General features: G+C 34.7%; 1 protein-coding gene across 3 annotated transcripts in view; it reads left to right on the top strand.

Annotated features, from left to right (window-relative positions):
- The window catches only part of LOC149775213 (aspartate--tRNA ligase, mitochondrial-like), a 69,621-nt gene that overhangs the window by 30,404 nt on the left and 12,214 nt on the right, over positions 1-27,003 (top strand). For all 3 annotated transcript variants that reach the window (XM_089943872.1, XM_089943870.1, XM_089943871.1), the window contains exons 9-14: positions 6,402-6,584; positions 9,429-9,536; positions 10,323-10,391; positions 16,908-17,066; positions 23,229-23,283; positions 25,451-25,531. In XM_089943872.1, coding sequence (XP_089799998.1) covers positions 6,402-6,584; positions 9,429-9,536; positions 10,323-10,391; positions 16,908-17,066; positions 23,229-23,283; positions 25,451-25,531 — 655 coding nt within the window. The remainder of the gene's footprint in view (positions 1-6,401; positions 6,585-9,428; positions 9,537-10,322; positions 10,392-16,907; positions 17,067-23,228; positions 23,284-25,450; positions 25,532-27,003) is intronic.

Below are 27,003 nucleotides of genomic sequence, written 5' to 3'. Positions count from 1 at the left end.
AGTTTTAATATACAGTGTTTTTTTTTTACAATAGACAATTGTCTTTTATTTATTGACCAGCCGGAAGTGCACAGTTGACAGTTATGGTTGATTTATTCACACGCCTGAGGTGTACAATTGACAGTTGTGGTTGGTTTATTCACCTGCCTGAGGTGCACAATTGACAGTTATGGTTGGTTTATTCACCTGCCTGAGGTGCACAATTGACAGTTGTGGTTGATTGATTAACCTGCATGAAGAGTGCAATTGACAAATGTCTTGGATCTGTTCACCTGCTTGAGGTGTGTAGTTGACAAATGTCTTGGATCTGTTTACCTGCCTGAATTGACCAATTGTTTTTAATGAACATATGATGTGCTGATATGCCATGTCCCTTGATCCAGTCTTATAATCTTATGTATATGGGTAGTGGTGTTATATGGGTAATGGTGTAATATGGGTAATGGTGTTATATGGGTAATGGTGTAATATGGGTAATGGTGTTATATGAGTAATGGTGTAATATGGGTAATGGTGTTATATGGGTAATGGTGTAATATGGGTAATGTAAAACACTTAAAATCCTGCAATGTCTTAACACAGATTCAGTCTGGTTTTATGATATCACTGTATCACAGAGGTGTTGTCATTCATATTTAGTCATGACGAGTCATCACTGTAATGCATGATTCATCTTCGCTAGTCAAGGTTCTGATAAACCTATCTACTTGTCAGATTGTACAGCTGTATCAGTGCTTTGTCCTAGCGATATCTATTGGAATTTATGTGTTGCTTCCCTTAGCATATAATGCCAACTAACCAATAGCATGGTACATTGCACCTCAGTTGAAAATAGTGGTGGCAATTGACCCGAAAAGGATATTTTGTAAGTTTAAAATTGAAAGTATGAATATGTACCGGAGGGAAGTCATTACAGTCTATTTGGGTGAAAGGTATTTGTGCAAACACGGGCCGGCAGTGGGAAATTGCTTATTTATCAGTCCATTCAAGTTATGTGTTCCCATTGTCTTAATCACGTAGGAACAGTGCTCAGATTTGAACAATTTAATTTTGATTGGATGCAGTGGCTTGTTGCTACATCCAATGAAATTCACAGACCCAAAGCACAGAAATATCTGCTCAATATGCCAAGGTGTAGATAGGGTTATCAGAACCTTGGATAGCGAAGATGCATATGATGGGGTATTTAAACTAAAAGTAATTGACTTTGCAATAAAAACAACTGTGCCACATGGCAAGAGATCAGAGTGTCAGAGAAACCGGGACAAGAAAAAGAAATTCAAGAAAGTTCCAGGCATCTTAAGAAAATACAAAAAGTGGTTGGCAGGTGTGCAGACTTAGAACATACTCTAGATGAGTGGGTGCTTGAGCAGTGACAAAATGGACTGTCACAGGAACTGCCATATTATTGAAAATCTTTTCAGTTGCAAAGAAGACAGGGGATGCTAACTTAAGAGCCTCTAATAGATGCACTTAGTGCACAAATATTATCCTGAGGCTTCCAGCTGATGGGGATGATATAGTGCACAAACACTGTCCCGAAATTCCCAGCTGATGGGGATGATAAGATACACAAACATTATCCCCATAACTCACAGCTGATGAGGATAATAAGGTGCACAAACATAGCCCCAAAACTCCCAACTGATTGGGACGATAAGTTACACACTTTCCCGAAACTACAAGCTGATGGGCATCATAAGATGCACAAACATTGTCCCGAAACTCCCAGCTGCTGGGCATGATAAGGTACACAAACATAGCCCCAAACTCCCAGCTGATGAGGATGATAAGGTACACAAACATAGCCCTGAAACTCCCAGCTGCTGGGCATGATAAGGTACACAAACATAGCCCCAAAACTCCCAGCTGATGGGCATGATAAGGTACACAAACATAGCCCCAAAACTCCCAGCTGATGAGGATGATAAGGTACACAAACTCTGTCAGTGACTGTTGAAATTTTGTGTTCAACGTTCATTTATTGGGTTCTGTTTATGTTCAAATTATGAAGCTTGGGAATTGGATGCATCAGTGCTGATACCCATGTAACCAAAGAAGGTCACAGTGATATAAATATAATGCTCTTCTAACACGGGCAAAGTATTTGTATCTAGGTCAAGACCACATAGATTTATCTATGCTATACACATCTGTACTTAGCTCAAGACTGCATAGATTTATCTGTTCTATACACATCTGTACTTAGTTCACGACCACACAGATTTACCTGTGCTGTGCACATTTGTATTTAGTTTATGACCACATAGATTTGTCTGTGCTGTACACATTTGTATTTGGCTCATGTCCAGAGAGATTTGTCTGTGCTGTACACATTTGAATTTAGCTCAAGACCACATAGATTTGTCTGTGCTGTACACATTTGTATTTGGCTCATGTCCAAAGAGATTTGTCTGTGCTGTACACATTTATATTTAGCTCAAGACCACATAGATTTGTCTGTGCTGTACACATTTGTATTTAGCTCAAGACCACATAGATTTGTATGTGCTGTACACATTTGTATTTAGCTCAAGACCACATAGATTTGTCTGTGCTGTACACATTTGTATTTAGCTCAAGACCACATAGATTTGTCTGTGCTGTACACATTTGTATTTAGCTCATGATGACTTACATTTTCATTGCTGTATACATTCTAATGTACACAGAAGGGCTTTTCTGACCAGTGCAGTTGGAAGTAGAATAAATATGTTTATTCAGTAGTAAACTTTCCATAGTAACGACTGTGCATCAATTAGTATATTTGATAGGTAACTCTTTAATTGTGTATTATATATATATATATATATATATATATATATATATATATATATATATATATATATATATATATATTAGATGAGTTGATTGGATGTATTGGATGTGGAATATAAGTTGTTATGAATTGTTAATCAAGCTAACTCATCAAGCATGAACTATACATATGACAGTAGTCATAGTGGCTGTCACTCCAAGTTTAATAAAAGACCATATTTCACCCAGGATAATCTGGCTTCTGGGGGTGAACAATAACTTTTGAAGCAGATTTTAAGAACAAGAATTTTAAAAATAATTTTTAAATACTTTCTTTTAATCAACTTATTTATATTACCTCAACTTTGATATCTTAGTATAGAAAAGGATGTTCTTTTTTGTTATTTTATTTATTTAAAGTTTCCAGCATTTCGTTGTGATGATTACTTTAGCATCAATTTCTGAATGTTAATTAGTAAAATAATAAAATAAAACAGAGACAAACAGACATACATATAATTATATTGTTATAAAGGATATACAATTTATCAGTTTAAAAAAAAAATTATACAATTTTATATAAAGCATTGGCATTAAGACCATTAGGATACAAAGTATCTAACTTATGAATCCAATAAGTTTCTTTTATGAGCCTATTCATGTCATCATGCACAATATCAATTGGCATGAAAGGAAAATCGAGTAAAGAGTGATTATTGGTGTAAAAGTGTGTTGAAATATTAGAGGAAAACTGAGGATCTCTAGAATTTTTTATATGAAAGCGATGATTATTCATTCTCTTAGAAACTTGTTGAAGTGTTTGTCCAGCGTATTGCATGATACATTTTTTTTTATACTGGTTATCAAATAAATCACATAAGTTGATATGCAGTTAGTGTTACAACATAGAGAAAATACCTCTTTTGTATTAGTGCTACTGAAAGAAGAACTTTCTCTTATGTTTGCACATTGAGAACACTGGTGTCTGTTACATTTAGATGGCAAAAATTTTTAAACACATTGAAAGCCTTAATTTACAGTTCTGTGAAAGATTATTTAATTAGTTCTTTTACATGTGTGCGTGTGTGTGTGTAATTTGGAATTTTAATATAGCTTTAACAATTTTTCAGTCATTTCGCTATGATATCTGCAGTGTGTCAGTTTATAGCGATGTCTAGCTCTGGAGCATCATGCCACAGACAGTCACATTAGCCTGGCACCAGGCCAACCAATCCTAACCACTAACCTCTTAATGCTGAGTGCCTAGCGAGGAAGCTGTTTGTACCATTTTTATAAGTCTTTGGTATGACTCGACAGGGATTTGAACCCGCGACCTCCCCCTTCTGAGGAGAACACTCTGAGCACTAGGCCACCAGAGCAGTTCTCTTTTACATGTAAGACAATCATCATAATCAGTGAACTTAAAAGATTGGTGGATAAAAGAAGCTAAAGTTTCAAAAGGTTGGGGAGGGGGTCTCAGAGAAAAGAGCAAATTGACATGTCTGTGGCAAATTAGATCATGAATTGTTTCAAAATCAGGTGTTGAAAATTTCACAAAGTTCCTTCAATAAAGTTTAATTTAGAAAGGTCATGTGGGTATATTCTTGTAGAGTTTTGAAAGAATACTGCACCAAATGGATAGTATATTCTTGTAGAGTTTTAAAAGAATACTTCACCAAATGGATAGTATATTCTTGTAGATATTTAAAAGAATACTTCACCAAATGGATAGTATATTCTTGTATATGTTTAAAAGAATACTTCACCAAATGGATAGTATATTCTTGTAGAGTTTTAAAAAAATACTTCACCAAATGGATAGTATATTCTTGTAGATGTTTAAAAGAATACTTCACCAAATGGAAAGTATATTCTTGTAGATGTTTAAAAGAATACTTCACCAAATGGATAGTATATTCTTGTAGATGTTTAAAAGAATACTTCACCAAATGGATAGTATGTTCTTGTAGAGTTTTAAAAGAATACTTCACCAAATGGATAGTATATTCTTGTAGATGTTTAAAAGAATACTTCACCAAATGGATAGTATATTCTTGTAGAGTTTTAAAAGAATACTTCACCAAATGGATAGTATATTCTTGTAGATGTTTAAATGAATACTTCACCAAATGGATAGTATATTCTTGTAGATGTTTAAATGAATACTTCACCAAATGGATAGTATATTCTTGTAGATGTTTAAATGAATACTTCACCAAATGGATAGTATATTCTTGTAGATGTTTAAAAGAATACTTCACCAAATGGATAGTATATTCTTGTAGATGTTTAAATGAATACTTCACCAAACGGATAGTATATTCTTGTAGATGTTTAAATGAATACTTCACCAAATGGATAATGTTGATAATAAACAATGATATCATGAGAGCTGATTTATTTTGAGCAATTATATGAGCTTAATTTGTAGCATGACAACATATGCAGCAAGGTATTGTGGGTAAGATTGGTACCATATTCTATTTAAACTAATTCAGCCCTTAATATCAATGAAAATATTTATAGAATACCTCAGCACTAGTCAGACCCACAGTTGTTTGCAGAAAATTACCCACAATGACTTGCAACAATTGTGCTGATTCCACAGGAATTTTCATGTCTGCTGTTGTTGTTCAATCTGAAAAAGTCATTGAACTCTTGATAATCAGCTTTGCTATTATCATTTTTTATTTGGGTAAGTATTTTTTAAAATAGAAATCTTGAAGGATTGACCTATTTGAACTTGACTTTAGGGTGCATGCTCAAACTGGTTTCAATATTAAAAAAGGAACACACCAGTCAACGCACAAATAAAAGTTGTAAATTACTAAGTTGAAAATGTTAAATTTGGAGAATTGTTTTTATAAAGATTCAACAAATAGGGTATGTTTAAAAGAAGTAATAGTTGAGTGAAATGTGCTCTCAAGATTGGGAAATCTGTAAATGTGTGGCTAGATTCAAATCAAATATTGGATTTTCATGTATGAATCAAATAAAGCGTTTTGTTTCAAATTAGCTACAGTTAATTCTGGAACATTTGGGAAACAACTATTTGCTCTGAGAAACATTGGAGTTTTATGGATTACGTATGACTCCAGTGTAAATGTAAAAATAAAAAATAAATTTCTTGGGCAGACCTGATGCAAAGATTACAAAACAGTTCTTACATACAGATTCAGACACCAATTAAAATTGTGACATCTGATTGGCCAACATTAAGCCATTTGATCAATCAGGATTCAGCATGAAGAATCAAATCAGAGTAAAAAATTGTGACATCTGATTAGCTGACAACAAGCCAATGAACAAATCATATATCAATATATAGAGTCAAGTCAGAATTAGAATCTGACACTGTTTGAGAAACTTTGGGTCTACTTTTTCCATTGCAGCAATCATACATCAGATTAAAGAAACAAGTGAGAATTACAATGTGACACTGTTTTATAAACTTAGGGACTACTTTTTCCATATCAGCAATCATACATCAACATACTGAGTCAAGTCAGAATCACAATGTGACACTTTTGTAAACAAATGGACTACTTTTCTCATTGCAGCAATCATACATCAACATTTAGAGTCACATCAGAATTAGAATGTGACATGGTTTGTAAACTTAGGGACTACTTTTTCCATTGCAGCTTGATATAGAGATGTCCTTTGTTGAGATGGAAGGTATACAGTTCCTGATTGAGGACCTTCTTCATTTTAGCTGGCCAGAAGATTTGGAGGGACGGCCTGAAACACCATTTCCTCGATTAACCTACCAACAGGCTATGAGGCGGTATGGCATAGACAAGCCTGACACAAGGTTTGACATGACAGTAGGTATTTGAAAAAGTGAAATTGGTCATCCAACAGTAAAACAAATAATTTTCACAAGACTGACTTTTATTAGTACTATATGATTGTATGTTATCATAGCAATGTTTGGTCATTCTAAGCACCAAAGGCTTTCCTGCAGCAGTGGCTGTTTATCTCAGCCCAGTTGCATGAAGAGTTTGAAGAAATCAGAACCACTTGGGCAAGACCACCAGTGCTTTACTATCTCATATTACATAACTTTTCTGATTATAAGTTGACTAGGTTAATTGCCCGTCCTTGGTTGGGAATAAAAAAGTAAACTAAAATTTTAAATAATGAAATAAGTGAGTTTAAAAGAAAGTTTGGACATAAAAATGCCAAAAATATATTTAAAAGATTGGATGCCCCCAGATGTTATGAATTTGCAACCTTTTGTTTGGCAAGTGTTACACACAGAAAGAAAAAGAAATACTGGTGTTTATGTATAAAATAGTAAAATTAAAAGCAAATATTTTACATTTAATTGAATGTTCTTTGTCCATAAAATCAGGTTGAATATAAGGCACCAACTTTTTGGCCGTAATTTTAATATATTTTTCAAAACTATTTGGTTGTTGGTTGTTGCATTTGGCTTTGATCAGTAATTACTGCAAGAAAGTCCCAGGCACTTAGGATTGTAGCAACATGGTTGGGCAACTATGGTACATCAGAAGACATCAGTCAGTATAAATACTTTATAATGAGACCAATATAAAAACACTGCCTGAGGTCAGTATAAAAACTACATACTGAGGCTAGTATAAATACTGAATGAGGCAAGGATAAATACTGTATAATGGGGAATTGACCAGGGAATGGTCCATCTTATATTGTTTCATTAAATAATTAGTACAGTGTTATGAACAATATATTTTCAACATATGTTTAAACTGGGATTTTGGTAACTCTTTTTATAAGAAAAATGCTCGCAGTTTTATGTCCATAATGTGAGCACTTGACCTTCATTTGTGGGTTTAATGCCATTTTTCAGCACATGCTACGATGCATGAGTTTGGTAAATAGATAATACCTTCAAGTTCATGTATATACCTTCTACATTTAGTATTTTGACTTGTTGGAATACAAGAGACTGGCTAATATTTTTGTTAAATTGTTCAGTGGATATTATTGCCAGATAAGCATAAATTAGATGCACTCTACTAAAGCTTGGGCAAGGTTTGTCACAGATCCTAGTGAAAATACTCTTTGCTTGTGATTTAAGTGCTTGATAATTGAAATGGTATAGGAATTATTTTAATGAAGAGTAGCTTTTTAAATTAAAATTGTATCTGATTTTGTAATCAACCTTTTCACAGTGATCTCTTAAATCTTCACTGAAGAAGACTAATATACCAAGAAGACTAATATACCAAGAAGACTATTATACCAAGAAGACTATTATACCAAGAAGCCTAATATACCAAGAAGACTAATATACCAAGAAGACTAATATAACAAGAAGACTATTATACCAAGAAGACTAATATACCAAGAAGACTAATATACCAAGAAGACTAATATACCAAGAAGACTATTATACCAAGAAGCCTAATATACCAAGAAGACTAATATACCAAGAAGACTAATATAACAAGAAGACTATTATACCAAGAAGACTAATATACCAAGAAGACTATTATACCAAGAAGACTATTATACCAAGAAGACTAATATACCAAGAAGACTAATATACCAAGAAGACTATTATACCAAGAAGACTAATATACCAAGAAGACTATTATACCAAGAAGCCTAATATGCCAAGAAGACTAATATACCAAGAAGACTAATATACCAAGAAGACTATTACACCAAGAAGACTATTATACCAAGAAGACTAATATACCAAGAAGACTATTATACCAAGAAGACTAATATGCCAAGAAGACTATTATACCAAGAAGACTAATATACCAAGAAGACTATTATACCAAGAAGACTATTATACCAAGAAGCCTAATATGCCAAGAAGACTAATATACCAAGAAGACTATTATACCAAGAAGACTATTATACCAAGAAGACTAATATACCAAGAAGACTAATATACCAAGAAGACTATTATACCAAGAAGACTAATATACCAAGAAAACTATTATACCAAGAAGACTAATATACCAAGAAGACTAATATACCAAGAAGACTATTATACCAAGAAGACTAATATACCAAGAAGACTATTATACCAAGAAGACTAATATACCAAGAAGACTATTATACCAAGAAGACTATTATACCAAGAAGCCTAATATGCCAAGAAGACTAATATACCAAGAAGACTATTATACCAAGAAGACTAATATAACAAGAAGACTATTATACCAAGAAGACTAATATACCAAGAAGCCACAAATTTGCAGCAGACTTTTAATTTCTGCATTGGACCACCCTGGTGTCCTATGTGGTTAGAGTGTTTCAGATGGAGGAGATCATGGGTTCAAACCCCGGTCAAGTCATACAAAAGACTTATAAAAATGTATTAGCAGCTACTGCACTTGGCACTCAGCATTAAGAGGCTAGTGTTAGGACTGGTTGGCCTGGCATCCGCATGTGACTGGGATCAACACAGTCACATTGCAGACATTGTAGCGATATGATTAAAATTGTTAAAGCTACATTAAAATCCAAAACCATGACACACAACTCATTTCTAAATAGGATATTATGGTCATAATTGATAAATGAACTACATATAATTACTGTGTAATTTTATCAGTTGATATTTATTTATACTACTATATATTTATACTGTTAATTCTTCCTAATGAAACATTGGATGCAGTTACCTTTGAAAATTAATTAATCTTTTAGGATATTTTTTTTAGCTGATGGATGTAACAAAACATCTCCAAGACAGTGGTGTTCAGCAATTTGACAGATTTACATCATCACCAGATAGTTCCATTGTGGCTTTTAGGGTACCAAAAGGAATGGTAAGATAATTTGTCTAAAAATTTAAAATTCATTTTAATTTCATTTTAATTTCTTGCTCAGAATAATTCATAAATGTAAAAAAAAAATTGTGCTTGATCTTTTATAAACAAAAAGTTTTGCAATGATACAGAAAGTTGATGTCAAACCCACTCTGAACCTAACCCCTTAGGACAGGCAGTCTCATAATGGTGATCTTTCAAGGCAAGTATTCTCTCATAACAGTGGTCTTTCAACAGTGGTCCTTCAAGAAAGGTGGTCTCTCATAGCACTGGTCTTTCAACACAGGTTGTCTCTGATTGCAGTGATTGTTGAAGACAGGTTCAATCTACATGTCATTCAGTAAACATACCTTCAGTTATTCTTTTTAGTGGATACTTTACCGATGGCTAATTTCTTTTGAAGTCCTGTTCCATTCATACATGACATCATTTGTAGGCATAACAATTGATATTGAGATATGAATAAAACATATTTGTACACATCTTCACTATTAATGAATTTTTAAAATTCTTTTTGAATCTTTCTTTGACAAATCTAATGGCATTTGAGGCTAGAAGCTGTTGACAAGGATAACTGTATAATCATGTTAATCCGTAAGTTAAAGATTACACTTTGGATTTTTTTTTTCTTCTTTTCTTTCAAGGTCATTATTTCTACCTACCAATGAAGTTAGCATCGTCATGTGATAAATGATTAGTGTTTTCAAAAGTCAGACTTTGTTTTGTATCTTTTAATTTGTTACTGTTGTTACTGCTTTACACACACTTTTTTTCTGTAAATTGCAGGATCATATATCACTAAAAGATATACAGACCCTGAAAGAAGCTGCTTTGAAAATTGATGATGGAAAAAATGTAAGTGACTTTGATCTAAACTTTAGATTTACACTCATCATTGAAAGTTAATGGTGTGAAAATGATGAAACGAATATAGTTGTACATTTTGAAAACATTTGCAGTAAAGCAGAGTGTATAATGAAAACTGTGTTTACCAAAAACACCATTTTCTACTTAACACTGTGCTCAGAAAAGAAAGTAAATCAAATTAAAGCATGTCTTATAAGTGTTATATTTTTGTCTGTATTTGACAAGGATCTTTACCATCCATCCTTCTGACTCTTTATCTTGTATGTACCCAACTTGTTTTCTACAGAACCTCTTTACCCACATTAAAAATTTTGACATAGTTGACTTAATTTCCTGGGTCATGTTTGCCAGGTTATGTCAGTTTGGTACAAGAATAATGGGACACTGCTTGGTAGTTCGCATCATATAAACAATACTTTTATCTTTTTATTCCAGGCCCAGTCTTTTTCATGTGTGGATAAAACTACAAGGCAAAAACTTGTACATTTCTCCTTCGAATATGTTCCCCAATCACATTATATTAGGAATATTAGTCCGATGCCTCGTGGATCCAGCCCTAATAGAAGACGAAAATCGTCTTATCCTGTCTATTTTAAATAGACAAAGGGCATTAACTCTTGCACATTACCTCCCCTTGATACCACCAGTTGTTGCCAGGTTTTAGCTTCTCTGCTGTACAGAGCATATGTAGTACAGTTATCTTCTGATAATCCAGCTATTTTTGTGTTCTTATGGGCCCATCCAACATTCATTTTGGATTTTATTGTGCAGATTTATTGACCTACTGCAAGTTGTATGCATTATTTTACAATTTCTGGCAATTTTTGAGTGATTTTGTCACCTTTTGGGACTTCATCTTTTAAGACCACTGTCCCTCCAGGCTATCGTTGACCTTATACAACGTCATTATGAGTTATCATACCTTTGACTTTGTTCGCTTACTCCATCTGTTATGGAGTTCTTCTTAGCGAAATTTTGAAGTGCTGCTTGATGTTTATCCTAAGTTATTCATATTTCCCACTGTTTTGATTGAATTATGGATTAATTATTAACTAAGCATTGTGCATAAGTTCATAACAGGGCCATAGTTTCTAATAAAACACTTACTGCTATGTTAGTTACAACAGTGTTTAGAGACTTAGTAAATTCAATACAGGTAAACCACTGATTTTCTGGCACCCTTGGTTCCAACGCCTTGCTGGATTAGCAGTTTTGCTGGACCAACTGAGGACACGTAATAATAATTCAGCAGAATAGGTATGAATGAAACAGGTTTATTAATTACTGTAATTGCAAAGAATGTTGCTGTACTACCACTCCCAAAGTGGCAAACTTTAGAATTTTACTGGAACTGTAGAATTAATCACAAAGGTCTGGAAGTTGAGGGCTGTCAGGATTAGTCTGTTACATAGTTGGTTGCTTCATGGATTTCTGATGCTGCAGGTGGGATATCCGGGGTACTTGAAGTTGAAGCCACAGGATTTTCAGATGTACTGCTCTGATACACATTCTTCTTGGCTATCTTTTTAAACATTTCATCCAAGCAAAGTTGTTTCAAGTGTTTTGATCTTTCCAGAGATATCGGAAGTGCATAATTATGCATGTTTTTATGCAAATTTTTTTATCTGGGAAACAGAAAATCACCCACTGGAGTCCTCCGTACACACTTTTTTGTTGTAAACAGGAAACTTTCATGACATAATAAATATGTTCTAATCACTATGAAAAATTAAACAATGCTTTTATTTAAGTTTGTTGCTGACTTCCTCTGATCAAAGGTTGTTGGCTTGCTTTGATAAAGGCACATGTGTTATTGAAGGCGCCGTTAAAGGCTCTCTTTGAAGGACCAAATAACCATTTATGACTGTTGCAGCAAAGCAAGTAATTGTAGAACTTAAAAGGTAATCAGTTTCAGCAAAACTTTTTTGTGGTACATTTTTAGAAAAAATGTTGCCGTCATCTGGTCAACTGTAGTCATTTCCCATTCCCACCTTCAGAGGTGGTCAATTGTAGCTAGTCAGTTACTTGGCTATTTTCATTCAATTACAGCATACAGTACCAAGGCTAGACATCAGCATAAGCGAATTGTGATATAACAATGCACTGTTAGGATGGCTTGTCAATATGAAACATGGATTCGTTTGTGTAACAATAGATTCCTGTGCATTTTTATATCCACGTTAGCGGCTTCCTGTCATGGTGCCTTTGAATTTGAATACAGTTTTTATTAGCCAAAATTCTTGAAGTCCAAAATATTGCCAGATGGTATATTTTGTTGCAGACTAGGATAAAAATCTCAATGTGCAACATTGGCAAAAGTTTTGCGCAATCCTTAATATTGTGTTCATTTCTGATTGTAGCCATATAAATATTGCATGCGACCTCAAAATCAAGATATGTCAAGACTTGGACAAAATGCCATTTGCAAATTTGGATAAGTATTTTGGGGTTAAATGGAAAACTGATGAATATTTTAATGAGATTCAGAACTGTGCTGAAGTTGCTAGGACTGATAGTTCCAATGGGACAGTAGCCAAGTGTAATAAAGTGCATGAAGTCTGGCTTAGAGTTTGGAATAAAAACTTTCCTTGGATTGACAAAATTCATTCTGATGGACAAACAAGAGCTATATGCCAGTGGTGTAAAGAAGGAGGACATTAAACTCAATGGCAACTACTGGTTATTCTATGCGATATCTAGAGACCACTGTCGCTCTCTGTCCAGCCATTCCAACATGGGGACCTTTGTGACGAATTGATCCAGCCAACTATGATTTCCAGGGATCTTAGTGACATATCCATCCATCCATCTGTACTGTCAGTGATATGCCCTCTCTAGGCCAGCCAGGCCTTTGGAGCGGTTGATACGGGTGATAGCTGGACCGTCTTATATGCTGCCAGCATCCAGGCTGACTATTTGCTGGGAAAACCAGCCAGCAGTGCTGGAGTTCTGTACATTCAGTCTTTGTCCACAAGGGAGAGCTAGTGATGTTTGCATAAGGATGGAATTGAGTCTTCATAGCACCTGGTATATTTTCTCTAACACTGCAGGTAGACTCAGTTAGGCCTCGACACGAAACTAGTCCAAATCTACAATCCTTTACCTCTTTCTCAGACCCAACTATGTAACAGACTGAAGTTTATCTTTCAAGCCACCATCATTGACATTTGTAGGGGGTTGGCTACTTCAGAACGCTCTTCACCCTTACCACTGCTCTAAGATCATGATGAGGAGGAAGAGACAGACTTAAGGTGACAGGTGCCTTCAGAACTGATCACCTATCACTTGACAAGAATGTAGTACCTTTTCATATGTATACTTATCTGTTTTATAGGGTGGGCAAATCTACATCTTGCCCATCAAAGCTGGTTTGGGATGTTGTTGCAGACACCCAGCAATTGCCATGCCTGGTGAAGCAATAGCCAGGATTAATAATGACCATGATCAGGGCTGCTCAACATATCATGGACAAAACTTTGACTGGTTCTCTGCTCACCATATCATGGACAATACTTTGACTGGTTCTCTGCTCACCATATCTTGGACAATACTTTGACTGGTTCTTCTGATCTGCTTTTGAAATGACATGTCACATGTGTGCGATCCACATCTCTCTAAACTTTTCATACCCTACCTTTTTGGATGATCCAGTTTGGATCACTGTTGCTTTGGAGAAAGAATATAGGATGTTCAGAGGTTGGTAGCTCAGGAAGTGCCCTCCACCTTGCTTCTCAACACACACAGACATTTGGAACCACTCAGTCCCTGTCAGTGTGAAGGAATGTTAAGCGGCCTTAGGACAGGGGATCATTGTAGTCACGTGTGCACCAACATTGATCCCTAGGAAGCAGTTGCACTAGATATCCCTGTTCCCTCAAAATGGCAGGAAGGGTGTGTGATCCAGGTCATTGGAGTGGCTTTGGGTTTCATTCATCAACAATCCCCTTCTTCTTCTCCTCTTCTTCCCTCTAAATGAATGTACTGTCAGATTGGGAGAAGGATGCCTTTCTACAACAGGAGATAACAGCGCTCATTAAGAAAGAAAAGTGGTGGAGCCTGTGCAAAGATCACAACCCCTGGGGTTCCTTTTGGAAAGCAAACAGGATGTTGAGACCCACCATTGACTAGAGTCACTGAACTCGATTCAAGATGGAGACAGCTAGATCAATCCACCTACTCTGCGGCTGGAATGATCTTTATCTTCTAGCTCATCTATAGTGAACTTGGAAATGTCTGACCATCATCCATTCCATAACTTTGTCCATCTGGGTATGGAGTTCTTAATCAACCAGAATCGGGTGCAGTTTCTCCATGTTTGTGTCAGCAGAATCATCAAACTCATTGAGCCTTTTTCCAGAAAAACTTGGATTTTTTCGAGAGATGTTTTGCATCTCCTCAGTTTGTGCAATGCAGCAACAGACCCCAATCACTATCAAACACTACCAGACTATCAAACACATTCTGACATCATGGCCTTTCAGTTGACCCAAACTATCTTCAGATCAAACGGTTTGGTATTCCTCCTGACACAACCAGACTTTGAAGTTACCAAAGAGTTGTCATTCTCCCTCTCTTCCATAGACAAGTCGAGAGCATCAACCATGCAAGATCCTGTCCACGCTCTCAAGTACTACTTGAAATGAACAGAGTCATGGCACACACAAACACCTTTTCCTCCTGGTAAAAACTGGAAAACAAGGCATCACCCCTCTTGCTTCATGGCTGATGTGGGTTATATGTTCTGCATACTCTGTCTCTCAAGATCAGAGGCACCTCATGAAGATTACAGCTCATGAGGTTAGAGTCATTTCTCTGAGCCTCGTGTTTGAGTTTTTACCTCGGAGATTTAGTGTTGCAGAGAAACTTTGAATCTGGTAGGGCTGGTGGCAGCAGCACAGACAGCCACCAGACCCAACTAAATCAATCAACACAACCAGCTAGCTTTGCTGGATTCACCAGTGAAACTTTTTGTGGGTAAGAAGATCACAGCTTCATCTTCTCAACAATAGATAAGAGTCTCAGGTCAAGGGATCCCAGGCTGCATTGCTTGTGTCATTAGAAGAATGGGTTATCTTTCACATGGGGAATCTGGCTATTCATTACCAGAAGGATACCTGAGGTAGAGGTCGGATGCTCAGCATCCCTTCCTCCTCTTATTATCCTAATGTAATGTGATTGGGGAATGTTTTCAAAGGAGAAAGCAAAGTTTTTAGTAAATTATGTTTCTATGAGAATACTTACCCAATCACATTGCTTACTCCCCCCAACCACTCAACCATGCAAGCATAGTATCTTGCTCAGCTAAAAACTGGTGACACCTGGTGGTGACAAGGGGAGGTAATGGGCAAGTGTTACTGTCTTTGCCTATTTAAAATAGACAGGATAAGATGATTTTTGTCTTTAATAGGGCTGGATTCATGAGGTAGCAGGTTAATATTCCTAACATAATGTGATTGGGTAAGTATTCTCGGAGAAACATAATGTACTTAGAATTTGCTTTCATATCATGTGTGCTGTGTCTGACATCATGCAAACTGAAGTAATGTATTACATGAAAGTGTATGTTGTTGAAGAGTGCTTTGAGCATTACAGATAATCTTACAAATCATATTCAGTTTGCATGAAGAAATGTTCAAATTAATATTTGTTTTTAATTCTTCCAATACACATCGTCATATTCAGAGGGTAAATACAGCTGTTATTCAGATTTAAAAGGAGAGAGACTATTTATCAGCACTTCCAGTGTGATCAGGTTGCTGCAAATCACAAATCCCTTAATAACATAAAATTCATTAAATCTATGACGGAAACTGAATTTTAAAAAAGACCATCTTGCCATATTTGTTAAATTTAGATAATAATAAATATTCTTTATTTAATTATGTCATAAATGCTGTTTTATTATGTCATGAATTTTATTTTTATCTGAATGTTGTTTTACTATGACATGAATGTTGTTTTACCATATCATGAATGTTGTCAGAAGCTTGTTGTTTTATTGATACTAAAATATTTGTTTTTACTGTAAATAAGATTGACATAGATGCAATTTATGACCATTGAAGAGACTTGTATTATTCCAGAGAGTTGAAAATTTCTAATAATGGGTACATGGATCAGTTGTACTCTATTCTGTAAGAGAGGCACATAAAAATGTTCCAAGTTCCAAGTAAAATGAGTGCATTAAAAAAGATGTTCGATAGCTTTTCCTGCAGGTTTCCTTGTGATAGTGAATGAGTAAGGAGTAAACAAGCAACTAAATAGGAAGTTAATATATTAATGATGACTTGTTCGATTAGGGTGGCTGTGTGTGTATATATATATATATATATATATATATATATATATATATATATATATATATATATATATATATATATATATATATATATATATATATATATATATATATATATATATATATATATATATAAAGATGATTTCAAGAGAAAGATTGCTTAGTACTTTGATTGTTTCTCATAATTGTTTTTTCTCTTTGTATAGAAAATAAATATAATTGATGTAAGGGTTGGCCTGAATGGTGAATGGAAAAGTTCTGTATCAAAATACATCAAGCCTGACTCCAGAGAGAAGCTGGCTGCTGCCACACAAGTACAGTCAGGTGACATTCTGTTTCTTGCAGCAGGGCAAGGGTTCAAACATGTAAGTACAGTGGTTGTTTCACTATAAAGCAATTCCTTACACCACTGCACCTCACATACTGCTGGTATGGTCATTAAATTAGTTGATATTACTTGCATCACAGCTGTGCTTAATTTTTTTCACATTATTTTTGTTCTTGCCCAATGAGAACCAATTGTGATGTCATTTTGCATCAACAGATCAATAAGTACTGGAACAGCTTCGTTGGACCATCTTTAAATGTAAGGCATACTTGCTTATAATGCATGTTATATTAGTTTTACCTTATGAGTACTAATTATGCTGGGGGCCATTAGTGGTCGAGTGGTCCAAAGTGCTCGCCTTCACTGATCACTGCCATCTCACCTTTGTGTGGGTTCAAGTCATTGGCTCTGCCAATGTGGGTATGTGTGAAAGCTCCAGTAGCTTTCCATGAGTCGGTGGTTCTTACGAGGGTTTCTCCAGGTTCTTCCTCCACCAATTATACCAGCTGCCATGTATAGCCTATCTTGCACTGAGAAATGGCATTAAACCCAAAACAATAATAAACCAGTATTGTTAATGTTTTCATTGTTCAGTACCTGAGAAAACCTTGGTTTAATTATTCAGTATGTGACACAGCCTTGTTTTAAACCACTCATTGTAAAGCTACCTCATTTATAATGCATGTTGTTTTAGTTTTGCCTAGTGGGTACTAACACTGAAAGAGAACAGTGGAATAGGCAGGAATAGAATAACACAGTCATTATGCGGAATAGACCTGATTTTAGAAGTTTTATGATAAAGACTGTAATTAAAGCATTAAGCATTTGTACAATAATTTCACTCAGCATGAATTTCTTTGCTTTGATTAAGATATACCTAACTGAAGATAGGTTTATTATTTTATGATCTTGTCCATCTTTCTGCCAATTAACACTTACTTGTCTGGCCAGTAACATTTTAATGGTCAAAAAGTTTCATTTCTTGAACTTTGCCCAAATTTATATTATGAATAAACATTGTGGCATGTACCATAAATATACCCCACATCTTAAGGTCACGGTCACAGCAAGGAAAATGTAATTATATGACTTCTTTACTGTGTAATTCAGAGTTTGTGCAGTCTTTGAAGGTCAGTGAGAGTTTCGGAAAAATGAGGTAGCATTTTCAAGGCCTTGAAAATTTAGGAAAATTAAGCAGATTACCACAAGATCTTTAAAAGTTTTTGAAAATTGAAATAAACCGCAAAATTTTAATTTCTTTCCATAGATACAAATAAAATTCTCCTAGGTTATAAGATTCAGATGTATTGTCTGACTATACCAACTGTTTGTTTGTACCTACCTACCGATTTCAATAATGGAAACCTTTAATGTGATGAAAAGTGCAAGGAACTTAGTCTATTCATTCATTGATTTATAATTTCTAACCTGACTGTGAGTAGAATGGCCATAACACCGTCATCATCTACGCAATTAATGCTTAACAGAAGTTTTCAATATAATAGACATGCTTGAGATCCATTTCCAGTTTTCTGTTTTCAGCAAAGGGGTGTGTGCACGACTACAAACGTACATAAATATGTTGTCTGCTTCTGATATTTACAATGTCGAATCAAGCAAAGGAAAGAAATGACAACAACAAATTTGCCTTTCACATGGATTTAACAAGCAGTTTAATTTCTATGTTCATATGTGCAAAGGGATATAATTCCAAACTCTCAACATTATGATAATTTATGACAATATCCGGCAGTTACCAAATAGGATGAATTACATCATTATGTTTTCTGATGGAAATAAAGTAGCCCATAGTGTACGCAATATGGCGCCATATTAGCACGGAAAGTCTGTTAAGCATGAAATGGTGCAGGGGATACCAGTGTTAGTGCCAATCTGGGCACAGTTAGGTTAGAAATTATAAATAATTGATTCAGTTGACTTAGTTCTGTGCACTTTTTATCACATTAAACATTTTTGTTATTGAAATTGGTGGTGGGGTACAAACAAACAGAGATGCATAGTCAAGTTTTCCTGGTTTCTTTCTTTTGATGACCCATTCAGTTTCATTGCCACAGCAATAACAAATGAGCATTTGTTGGACCATCCAAAGTTGGCATTGGCAGCGACTTCAATAACACATGCATTCTTCATCAAAGCAAGCCGGCTACACCCTTCATCAAAGGAAGTCAGCACCATAACTATTTTAAGCATATTTTTTGTTTTCTAATTTTTCATGGTGTTTGTTTTTTGTAATCATATCATTATATATGCTTTTAGGTGTTATCTTATGTTGTAAAGTGCTTAGAGCTTCTAAAGATCAGGCGCTATACAAAGTCCACATTATTATTGTTATTATTATTATTATTATTATCACAAATAAAATTGCCAGAGGTTGTTAGATTCGGATGTAGTCGGTTTTCCTGGCTTCTTTCTTTTGATGAATTGTTCAATTTGATTGGACGAGTCCATCAGCTTTGGTCAATTAGAATGTTCATTAAGCTAATTCACAATTTTTTTTTACAAGACTGTTCAGCCAGTTGAATTTTGGTTACATTGAACAAGCGTTCACGTATGCAGAAAGTGCGAGAAAGTAACATACGCTCGAGGATTAAAAATTTGTTCAGTCGATTTACATCTTCAGTTTTGTTTTACCTCATGTTTAAAAATGCCAGGTCTTTGCTCTTTCAACGTTTTCTGGCTTGAACTAGAGAAATACAAGGAATGGCTGAAAAAGGGTTAAACATGTAAACGAAAGACATTTTGTACATTGTCAGTTAAGGAAAAGGGAGAAGCAAAACTCTGAATTATGTGTGAGGCAGGAAGAGAAGTAGAGTCCTGATGTGATTTAATATTGACTCAGTACGGAAAATTAGTGGATGAAGTTATCCAATCGGACAATTATCCCTTGAAATGCTTCAACAGAACAGATGACAGCCTTGATAAAGTGTTTCATTCCGACCTTTCCAAAAGAAAGGAATATGTTGAACTTTGTAATGTTCTTCAGAAAATTTTGTTGATGTCACATGACCAGGCAACAGTGGAGAGATGATTTTCTGTCAACAAAGATATATCTGTTGAGAACCTTAGCAGAGAAAGCATCAGAGCTGAAAGGCTAATCATTGCCACAATGAGAAAAGCAGGTGGACCTTTGAAAATCATCATTAGCAATGAAATCATGACATATGCCTCCTCTGCATGACATAAGTACCATGCCTATCTGGATAAGAAGAAAGCAGAGGAGGATCATGAAGAAAAAATCAGAAAAGAAAAGAAACGGGAGTTAGCCATGGATGAAGTAGAAGAACTTAAAGCCAAAAAGCTGTGTCTTGAAGCTGACGTTGCCAGCCTACATGCTTCCTGTGTTCAGAAGACAGAAGAAGCAGAGTTAAAAGGACTCCTGCTTGTCACAGAGTCAAATGCTCTTAGGAGAAGAGCAGAGGAAAAGATGACAGTGGTGGCTTCTCTTTCCAAAATGATTGAAGATTAAATGATTAACTTGTAACCTTGTATGGAGCATAACTATTAACCACTGAAGACATTTTAATGAAATGTCAGCTAATTTATTTATCATGTATAAATAGTGTCTGGCTTAGTTTTGCAACACCTTGTACCTCAAGGTCACACTAGGAGATGATGATGTTGTTGTTATGGGTTAGCACCATTTTTCAGCACACAACAGGCTATACATGCTAGTCAGTATAACTGGTTGAGGAAGAACCTGGGAAAACCCCAGTGGAAACCACCAACCCATGAGAAGCTACTGGCAAGCTTTCTCACGTACCCACATTCACAGAGATAATATAAGTCAGTGTCCTGTTTCCTTATCCAGGCTGTCACTTTTTAACCCATTCAGATATTTTGTTGAAACTTTATTCCATGGCTTATCATACAGTAGTCAGGCCATTAGTTCATGGGTCAAGCTCATAAATAAGCAAAAGGTTTTCAAGACAGATATATCATGTGATGGTTGCAGTACTGTGTTATCCTTCCCTTAAACAAATCTGATTGATTTAAGAAAGTTGTTACAATTCAGGTAGGCACATTAACTTCTTTAAAGCTGTTTTGATGTGTGTGTATACCTTTTTTTCTGATGTGGATAAAAGCAAGAATTCTTATTAACATATATAACCTGTTAAACACAATGACCACTCCCACCTGTATTAACATGTATATTCTGTTAAAGATAATAAACACTCTTACCTTTATTAATCTACAGCGGACACATTTGCCAGTTTTTACAAATACTTACGACAAACCATACAGTTCTCCCAAATTCTTGGGTTGGCCCACACTTGTATCAGCCGCACACACCCTTCATGGATCCACCATGTGCACAAGTTTACATATTAGCAGTTTCGTCTTCATATGGCCTTGATTGTTACATCATCTTCCATATCTATATAGACACACAGACGTCCAGACAGACAGCATGATATACCTGCACACACATACGCACCGACAGCAAACAGTTTTCCTAAATTGGGTTGGCACACTTGTATTGGCCACGCCCACCCTTCATGGATCCACCATGCACACAGACATGTATAGACATATGTACAGACAGATACCAACAGGTACAGACAGCTACATTAAAACCAAACTGATCATAATAACAGGTACAGAATTGAAATCTATAGATACATACTACTAAAATAGAAACATGCTACTAAATTAAACCCCTAATAGGAATTTGTAACAATTCAAAAGTTTCACGTTTCAACTCCACATAGTAGTAAAGGCATCATTTCACAATACGACATTAAAAACTGAATATGCTTCACATATTAAATAAAATACAAATGTAACACTTAACCCTATGGCTGGAGAACAAAAATGGAGAACTTTCACTCCTTGACAAAATCCAATGACCAATGTGTCAGTTAGAAAACAAACTTGCCTTAAATCTACAGGAGAGTGAATTTTGGTAAGAGTAGAATACCCATGCATTCCATGCTTGTATGAGTGTCTCGCCGCAAGCAATCTATGCCGAGATACATGCTAGTTCAGTTGCTTACCTAAAAAACAATTATCTACCCTAGGTAACATTGTACGCAGGTACGACGAAAATGATCAAATCATTCTAACATATATGTTCTGTTAAACATAATAAAGATTCCAACCTGTATTAACATATGTATCCTGTTAAACATAATAACCACTCCTACCTGTATTAACATCTATATCCTTTCATTCTAACATATATATTCTGTTAAACATAATAAACATTCCAACCTGTATTAACATATGTATCCTGTTAAACATAATAACCACTCCTACCTGTATTAACATCTGTATCCTTTTATACATAATAACCACTTCCACCTATATTAACATATGTATCCTGTTAAACATAATAAGCACTCCGACCTGTGTTACATATGTATCCTGTTAAACATAATAACCGCTCCTACCTGTATTAACATATTTATCCTGTTAAATATAACAACCACTTCCACCTGTATTAACATATTTATCCAGTTAAACATAATAACCACTCCCACCTGTGTTAACATATATATCCTGTTAAACATAACAACCACTTCTACCTGTATTAACATATGTATCCTGTTAAACATAATAATTACTGACAGCTGTATTAACATGTATATTCTGTTAAACATAATAACCACTTCCAACTGTATTAACATATATATCCTGTTAAACATAATAAACACTCCTGTTAATAATTTAGGCAATATTCTTTTCAAAGGGTGGGTTTATCATTCCTCAATTCTGGTTGAACAACTATGGTATTATATATATATATATATATATATATATATATATATATATATATATATATATATAAAATACAAATATGGTGTTATAAGTAAAATACAAATGTGGTGTTACAAATATAATACAAATATGGTGTTATAAATAAAATACAAATTGAGAGGGCTTGATTATAAGTATCATGTATACTCATTCACAAGACGAGTCCAACTGCATACTGCACAGACCAAGATCTGCCAGTGCATTATGTACCAGCAGATCTTTGTCTCTTTGGTTTGTTAGAAGTAATTAGTAGAACAAACAATACAGACCTGAATCTATGGGCACATTATGTGATTGCAGATTAGGATCTTTGTTGTTTGCATTTCAACTCAGCTTAGCGATTATGTACAGTAGTGCACATGTTGAGGTTGCAGGAAGAGTAAAATGGTTTATTATTTGCATTTCACATTTCTCATTTCAGAATGAAATTCTAGGGAGATTACGTCTTGAATGTGCTAATCATTTACAGGCACAAGGTAAGGAACAGTAAAATCTGGATAATGATCATATATTTTTAAATTAGTACAGGTCATATGTGCTTATTCAAGGTCATATGTGCGTATGGTTTGCCAGATAACACAGGGATAGTCACATTCATCATATAATTAAGACAAAGTACTCATGAGTGAATCAAATTATACTTGGGTTGTAATGATTATCCACATAACCATTGATGGTTCAAGTATTAGCAAGTTAATTAAGGACAAGCAATAGATCACCAGTGCCTGTTCAATCAGAAGGTCATACACACCCATTGAAACAAGTTTATTATGCAGGTTGTCAGAAAAGTTTTGGTCATTGTCCCACATACATGTACCCCTGTTTTCATTTTAATCTTTTTTATCTTCTAGTCAGAAGTGCAGAGCAAAGCCAGAGTTAGACACAAATCATTTGTTGTAATGCTTACTGACATATTCACAGGCAAGTGTTTTTAGACAAAAATCATTTGTTATAATGCTTACTGACATATTCACAGGCAAGTGTTTTAGTAGCTGATCAGCCATTAACCCTTTCCCAAGCAAGTCATCACTGCCTGATTTCTGCAGGTTATCATTTGATGATGGAAACATACCAAGTTAAACAGCAATATGTAAATAGCAATTTGTCTTTTAAAAGCAGAATCAGTCAAAATCAATTTATAATTTGTACCGAAAAAATGTTAAGATATTAACTGTCCTGTTTGGATTAATTTCTTCCTAAAGTCAATTTGAAACTATAAGTGAACCTGTCAAGGGGTAATAATGGTGGATATCTTTGGGTCCAGGAAGTATCTCTTCATTGGATTATGTTTTTATAAATCATTGGCAAATAAATTAAGTAAAATATACAGTTCTAAAAGCAAAGCCTAAATATTATGTGATTGAATAATTAGCCTGAAAATATCATTATGTTAGTCAGAAATGTTAGGGACAGTGAACTGTTTTGGAATTCCAGAATGTTGGTGAGAAACAAATTTGTGAATAATATCTAACCAATACATGTGGTAACTACAAATATGTAGACAAATATTTAAACTATAAATTTCAATCCTATCAATGGATTGTTGTAACAAAGCTAGAAAGGGAGAATTTATATTTTAAAAATTGCTCTTTTCAAAAATAGATGCACTCACATGTCCTGTGTGGCCCCATATTTGTTCTTGGCTGTGTTGATTCATTTGGAAAGACCGGTCTAGTTCATTCATATATCGACTTTAATGCTTCAGTTTGTCATCTATGAATAATTATGGTAATGTTTTATCAGCAACAATGAAATTAGGACAAAGAGTACGCTGTGACGGCACTTGTGTATGTGCTCTTATATGCATGTTACAAGGGAAGATTAAAAGTAGTTAAGAATCTTTTCAACTGTCACTCATATAGTGAAGTTTTAGAAAATTTAAACAAAGATTTTCTTGCTTAAGTAGTAGTTGATCAAACATATTTGCCAATTTTCAGTTACAATATTGTAATATAGGTACTGCTATCAGTTAAAATTATTTACAATGTGTGTTTTCTGCTGTGCTCTTTTGAGGTCATACAGACAAAGAACTGCATATACTTGTATCTCCAAATGTACACACTTTGATTTTTGATACACTGCAAATAAATATGATACATTTATACACTTAATGTGTATATAATTTATAAACAACACAGAATTTTCTATTTGAATTTAAAGTATTGCTTGAAACAGATGTTAAATGTACATATGCTTATTATTGAGTACATGATTTAAATAAGATAACCAAATCATAATGTGTTATTCGATCTTCTCTCTGTTCAGCTCTCACTTCTCCCTATTCTGTCCAAAACGAGATGTCACTTCATCCTAAAATTCCAGTCTAGCTTGACCCCTGCTATTTATTTATTTTGTTGAACTGACAGGTTCTTAGGTTTATTCAGCTGGATTCTTATACCTCCTATGAAGATCAGTTTAAGAAAACAAAACCAGTCAAGTCATAATTGCTGGTTAAAATTTATAACAAATATTTCAGTTGGTATTAACTTGTCAAGAATGAATTGGATGTTTTGATTTGTTGCATAATAACATGCATAAACATTCAACATATCCTGAATTTCCATTGATAACCATGTGATATATATATATATATATATATATATATATATATATATATATATATATATATATATATATATACAGGTATACAAGTTCGAGACAAGACTAAGTTCAACTTTCTGTGGGTTCAGGATTTTCCATTGTTTCTTCCAAAAGAAGATGGAGGTAGGTAATATCCTTCTGATACGCATTATGAGATAACTGCCCAAAGTATTTCATTTCTGGCAAGGAAGGCAACATTGGCATCAAATATATAATTATTTTCATTTATTCATCATATTTCATGCTGATAGAGGTGTTTGCCAGCCATGACCTGGTGTTGCATGTATACACCTACTGTTTGCTCATGTATGTTTATTAAGCATGATGCACTCTCCTGCATATTATAAGAGGCAAATCATGGAGGCTGAAACCACAGTGGCTTAGTTGTTAGTATGCTGGACTCATGACTTAAAGGATGTGTGTGTGTGTGATTTGGCTTTTTAACATAGCTTTAAAAAAAAATTCAGTCATATTGCTATGATGTCTGCAGTGTGGCAGTTTATAGTGATGTCTGGCACTCGGGCATCATGCCGCAGACATGTAGTATGATGTCCCACCCAGTCACATTATCCTAAGGTCAAGATGACCAGTCCTAACTAACCTCACTAACCTTATCTGTCATCCAACAAAAATGTGTACATTTTCGTGTTGCATAATTGTTGCAGTTTCTAGCTAAACAAAATTTTAGCTGCTGTATAAGGTTTTATTCAATTTTGAATTTGTTAGTGCAGATTCCATCCTTGGGTCTTTAAAGAACTTGAATACATGACCATGCCCTGTACAAGTTAATGCATACAAGCTATATATATTACCATGCCCTGTACAAGAAGTTAATGCTTACAAGCTAAATATATTAACATGCCCTGTACAAGTTAATGCATACAAGCTAAATATATTACCATGCCCTGTACAAGAAGTTAATGCGTACAAGCTAAATATATTAACATGCCCTGTACAAGTTAATGCATATAAGCTAAATATATTACCATGCCGTGTACAAGAAGTTAATGCGTACAAGCTAAATATATTACTATGCCCTGTACAAGAAGTTAATGCATACAAGCTAAATATATTAACATGTCCTGTACAAGAAGTTAATGCATACAAGCTAAATATATTAACATGCCCTGTACAAGTTAATGCATACAAACTAAATGTATTACCATGCCCTGTACAAGAAGTTAATGCATACAAGCTAAATATATTACTATGCCCTGTGCAAGAAACTAATGCATACAAGCTAAATATATTACCATGCCCTGTACAAGAAGCTAATGCATACAAGCTAAATATATTACCATGCCCTGTACTTAGAGGTTACTGCATTTGTATGGGAAAATATGAACAAGTTTTTCGGATCTAATACTGCAAGACCTTGGGAGGGCAGTATATCAATCCAATAAAACGAGTTCATATTTCCCCATACAAATGCAGTAACCTTTTTATTATATGCTCATTTTCTTATTCTACCTAAGGCTTAATTATATAAACAAAATACACTACAAGAAACAAAGTAAATGAATGTTTGCCATATTCCAAACTAAATACATGCTTAAATTCATCATTACACAACTACAACATTATTAATATGCACA

Source organism: Sinohyriopsis cumingii, chromosome 19 (assembly GCF_028554795.1).
Source record: "Sinohyriopsis cumingii isolate HCF-2022 chromosome 19, ASM2855479v2, whole genome shotgun sequence".
Classification (NCBI taxonomy): Eukaryota; Metazoa; Mollusca; class Bivalvia; order Unionida; family Unionidae; genus Sinohyriopsis; species Sinohyriopsis cumingii.
The sequence above is the reverse complement of the archived record's forward strand: the minus strand, read 5'-3'. Positions and strand labels throughout refer to the sequence as shown.